Below are 5,074 nucleotides of genomic sequence, written 5' to 3' on the forward strand. Positions count from 1 at the left end.
TTATTGTGAGAAGATACTGAGCCATAGTTTGTTCTTTCATGGTGCAGTGATATAATTTGTTTTTCAGATGACTAATCCTGGAGATGACTGAAGCCGCCGGCCAATGGTTGTCCAAATATCCGCATAGTGATCCAACAACAATACATATGGAATTAGTGCTGGTGAAATCACTGAGTACAATGCAACCGCTATGTTTTGATCGATCAAAACCCAAGTAGTGTAATGAGGATTAAGAGTAGATATTCCAGAAGCATTTGAAATATTTTAAACTGGACATAGAGACGAACCATCTAAAAATCCTTCAAAACCATTTGCACGAAAAAGTTTAAGAACTTGAGATCTCTAGGTGGGATGATTCTCAGTTGTCAGTGGAGTTGCAACGATATTCTTGACATTTTCCATCAAGAATTTAAGTTGCAAAGGAATCAGAGTATTGTCTATTTGCAAGCCAGTGTTGCCCAGTGTAGCCGATTCATTAGACGGTGATGCTGTAGAAGAGCTCATGATCGAACAGAGAAAAAAAGATAGAGAGTAGAAAGACTTATAAAAAAACCTGCTCTGATACCATGTTAACGTTACAGAAAGAATAAAGCAGAGTATGCAAGAGAAGTATTCTATGTATTCATCATCATCTCAATAGAGAATACAATGGAGTATATATAGAGTAAAACTAACATAATACAGTAGAGGTTTGTTAGAGTATAGTACTGTCCTGTTGCATAGCGCATGAGGAAGGAATATTTGCATATGCTAGTAACCGTCTAGTGGTGGCTGTAAACCCCTTTTGTTTGCCTTGCTGTAACCATCCGGATGGTGGCCGGTGACTGGACGTAATAATTCGCCGTTCCAAGCGAAGCCTAAGTCTACACGTTGTTCATTCCATTAAGAATGGAAAAAAAAAAATCCTACTCTTAAGGATTAAATGGAGCAAAAACGACCACCGAATTATGGCCTCCAATGCCGAATGAATTTGAAATAGCTGTTCACAAAAACAAACGAATAATTAAGCAATCAGAATTGTGTAATTTCTCATATAAATTAATGAATGAATAAGAAAAAAAAATCTCAGACATACCAACATGTACTTCATGGCTCTTCTTCACATTTGCAACAGTGTCAATTGTCACCTCAGGCTCCAAGTTCTGCATTACATACAACACATGAAATAAATTTTACTGAATCTGTAATGAAATTGGAGTGTTTGGGGTTTAAAGCTAAGAATCTGATACATATTGGTTAAGAGTAGGATGAAGCCAGCCTGTGGTGATGGCTTTGATGGTTGCGATCGCCTCTAGGCCCCCAGAAGCTCCCAGGCAATGTCCAATCAGAGACTAATCAGAAAATGAAATATGAAGCTCTGAATAATCTTTATAAAGTTTGCTTTGGTAGCTGAACAAAACTAGCTTGATATATGTAGATAGCTTGCCTTTGTAGCATTCATTTTTATTTCTGAAGTCTCCTTGAAAACTTTCTTAATAGCATTTACCTCAGCTAAATCTCCAGCAATGGTTGATGTTGCATGAGCATTGATATAATTTACCTAAATCATTTTGAGCGCATTTCATAAGCAATTTTGTTAAGGTTTTGTTTGGGATAGCTTTCTTACTGCTTCATAAACAATTTTTTAGTACAAAAATTATAATTTTTGTATTAAAAAACTGTTTTAAGAAGCAGTAACAAAGTCATCCTAAAGGAAACTATTGTATAGAATTTCATATGCAATATGAACGTTTTAATGCACCTCCTCAGCTGAAACTCCGGCATCCTCTAAACTCTTTTCTATACAAGAAGAAACTCCGAGCCCATCGGAGCGGGGATTGGTCATGTGATGAGCATCACAATTTATAGCTCCTCCCAGATACTCTGCAATTATAACTGCGCCCCTTCTTCTTGCATGCTCCAAGCTTTCCATGACCTTTGATACAGAAAAATACAAAGATCACACCAAATTAGTTAGATAATTAACTCTTTCAGATGCTATATGGTTCACTCTGGTTTGAAGTGTGTTCAAATTTTGCTTATGTTGTGTTGATGTCAGTTTTGTCAAGCATTTTCTAGTTTAACAATGGAGAAATTATTAGTTGTGGAAACCAGACACAGAGAATCATCCAGATAGAGTCTACAGTAAAAGTGCAGCTGCTACAATAGATGTGCTTTGACTGTTGACAGAGAAAATTCAGATTATTCTTTCTGTCCGGTGTCCGCACCTAATAATTTGCCTAAACAATGAGATTACCAGAACACCAGATCCTTCTCCCAAGACAAATCCATCGCGGCCTTTATCCCATGGCCTCGAAGCTTTCTCTGGCTGATTATTCCTCTGAGACAAAGCCCTGCAAGCAATGAAACCACCAATTCCAATAGGAAGGATGGGTGCCTCAGTGCCTCCTGTAACCATGAGATCAGCTTCGCCCCTCCTAATGTGATTAGCAGCAGCACAGAAGCAGTAGTTTGCTGTGGCACAAGCGGTAGAAATGGAGTAATTTGGTCCCATCAAACCAGTATCTATAGCTAATAATGCTGAGCCCATATTTGTTATAGAGTAAGGAATAAAGAAAGGTGTAATTCTCTTATTACTCTTTCCTGTAAAAGCGTCTACTCCATCACTATAAACAGTCAAGCCTCCCAATCCTGAACCGATAAGAACTCCTGCCCTGGACTTGTTCACCTAAAGAAGGAAATATTTATTCAGGTGGAAGGCTTTCTCTGCTCAATCAAACAAAATGCTGAAGCACTAATACTTACCGAGTTTAAGGCTTCATTTCCAAGCTTAGCATCTTCAAGAGCTTTTCGAGCTGCAACAATGCAGTATCTCCAACAGTCATCAAGCCTGCGTTCTCTCTTTCCATCAATGTAATTGTTGGAAGAGAAATTTCGAATTTGGCCTCCAAATTGAACGGCAAAGGAGGAGGCATCGAACCGGTCTATGTAACTTATGCCACTTTGTCCTTCTAAGAGCTTGTTATAGAATTCATCAGTGTCAGTCCCAAATACTGATACTAAGCCCATCCCTGTTATTACTATCCTCTTCTTGGGATCTTTCTCTCGTTTTGGGGCCATAATGGTGGGGAAAGCCATTGCTATGAACTTGGAGTTGTTGCCACCTGAATAAGAAATTTCAGGACTAGAGTTATCAGCATAGTATCAGTGCCATGAAATAATAAAGCAGAATAGAATGGCTGTGTTAATTCTTTTCCTTTATTTGGATGTCAGATTTAGGGTTGGTGTTCATGCCATTTTTTTCTTTCATTTTTTGGGGCAAATTTCGGAAGAGCCCAGCAGGGGCGGAACTAGCCTTAATTTTTAGGGGGCAAATTTATAAGTAAAAGTATAGAGATTTCGCAGTATGCTGGCGGTCCCCCTAGCAGATATTGTAGAGTGATGAGAAACGTATTTCGGAACAGCCAGAGATGGCTTTCGGAACATCCAGAGAGAATTAGACGAAAACTAAGAAGTATTTCATTCTTTCTCTAGAGAATACAAGGGATATAAATACATAGAGAGAATTAAAGAAAGTACAACTTAGTCTAACGGTACAACCATGAGACCAATCTGAGAGTGCCACGTGTACCGGTGGCTAACTGCCCCCCTCAAACTTATGGCTGCGTAGTGGCTGTGAGTTCACTGGAGATATGCTTGAATCGTTGTGTTGGTAGTTCTTTTGTGAAGAGATCGGCGAGTTGATCCGTAGTGCAGATGTGATGAACAGAGATGTTATTTTTCTTGATGCAATCCCTAATGAAGTGGCAGTCGACCTCGATGTGCTTTGTGCGGGCGTGGAATACGGGATTGTTGGCAGGGGCTATGGACGATGTATTGTCATAGTATAAGGTTGTTGGAGCGTCTTGCAGTGTATGAAAATCTTCTAAGAGGCATCTAAGCCATAGGATTTCGGAGGCTTCGGCGGCCAAGGCTCGGTACTCTGCTTCTGTGGAGGAGCGGGCTATTGCATTTTGTTTCTTGACTTTTCACAAGATCAAGGAGTTGTCGAGAAAGTTGCAGAAGCCAGAGATAGACTTTTGATCTTGGTGATTGCTTGCCCAATCTTCAACTACATAGCCACATATTGTGAGGTTAGTTCGGTTTAGAGGAATACCTGTAGGTAAGGTTCCTTGAATGTATCAAAGAAGTCGTTTGAGTGATTCTTGATGGGTTTTGAGCGGTGTTTGCATGTGTTGGCAGAGTTGTTGGACGGCAAATTGGATGTCAGGTCTTGTTAAAGTGAGGTACTGGAGTGACCCAATGATTTGTCGGTACAGGTGAGGGTTTGCATAAGGTTCATTGGATTTATTTGTCGTTGTGGTTTTGCAAGAGATAGAGGTGGAGACCGGTTTAGATTGTGACATGCCTGCGCGCTCAATGATTTTTCTAGCGTATGTTTGCTGATGGAGTAGAATGTTAGAGGTGGTTTTATATGCTTGAATGCCCAAGAATTGAGATAGAGGTCCAAGATTTCACATTTGAAAGTTGTCGTGTAGGTTAGAAAGCAATTTGTGGATTTCGGTTGGAGAGTTACCTGTAAGAAGTATGTCGTCGATGTAGATGAGGATGTAGATGCGAGTGTTTCCTATTTTGTAGGTTAGGAGAGAGTGGTCGGAAGCGCTTATTTGGAACCCGTAGTTGAGCAGGTTATTTGATAAGGTGGCGTACCACTTCCGAGGGGACTGTTTCAAACCGTACAAATCTTTCTTTAGCCGGCAGACATGTTTGGGATGAATTGAATCTTGGAATCCTTGTGGGTGGTGCTTGTAGACTGTGTCGGATAGAGTTCCGTGGAGGAAGGTTGTTGAGACGTCGAGCTGGTGTATGGTCCAGTTGTGGTGGAGACCTAGAAGGATGAGAATGCGTATTGTTGGCATTTTGGCGATTAGGCTTTTCGGTGTAGTCTATGTCGTGTTCTTGATTGTACCCTTTAGCCACTAGACAAGCTTTGTGGTGGTCTAGGGCGTTCATTTGGAATGTCCATTTGGAGCCGGAGTCCTAGGGCGTTCATTTTGGCGACGGAGTTGTATTTGATGAGAAATGTCCATTTGGAGCCTAGGACGTTCTGAGATTGGTTGGGGGGAACTAGTTC

At 40.6% G+C, this 5,074-nt stretch overlaps 1 protein-coding gene across 1 annotated transcript; it reads right to left on the reverse strand.

The window, feature by feature from the left end:
• Positions 1-612: 612 nt before the first annotated feature.
• On the reverse strand, positions 613-3,109 carry LOC110112352 (3-oxoacyl-[acyl-carrier-protein] synthase I, chloroplastic). The gene is made up of 7 exons (XM_028695646.1): positions 2,746-3,109; positions 2,237-2,668; positions 1,742-1,915; positions 1,427-1,540; positions 1,230-1,331; positions 1,076-1,142; positions 613-979 (listed from the first exon to the last, which is right to left on the reverse strand). The coding sequence occupies exons 1-7, from the start codon at positions 3,076-3,078 to the stop codon at positions 912-914; spliced, it is 1,290 nt and encodes a 429-aa protein (XP_028551479.1). The 5' UTR covers positions 3,079-3,109; the 3' UTR covers positions 613-911.
• Between the last annotated feature and the right edge of the window lie 1,965 nt (positions 3,110-5,074).

The sequence above is a fragment of the Dendrobium catenatum genome, unplaced genomic scaffold (genome assembly GCF_001605985.2).
Source record: "Dendrobium catenatum unplaced genomic scaffold, ASM160598v2 fragScaff_scaffold_665, whole genome shotgun sequence".
Lineage (NCBI taxonomy): Eukaryota > Viridiplantae > Streptophyta > Magnoliopsida > Asparagales > Orchidaceae > Dendrobium > Dendrobium catenatum.

Coding starts and splice junctions, on each gene's coding strand:
- LOC110112352 (XM_028695646.1), bottom strand. CDS start 3,078: ATGGCTTTCCCCACCATTATGGCCCCAAAACGAGAGAAAGATCCCAAG. Junction 2,669..2,745: donor GAAATGAAGCCTTAAACTCG/GTAAGTATTAGT, acceptor TTCCTTCTTTAG/GTGAACAAGTCCAGGGCAGG. Junction 1,332..1,426: donor TAAAAATGAATGCTACAAAG/GCAAGCTATCTA, acceptor TTTTCTGATTAG/TCTCTGATTGGACATTGCCT.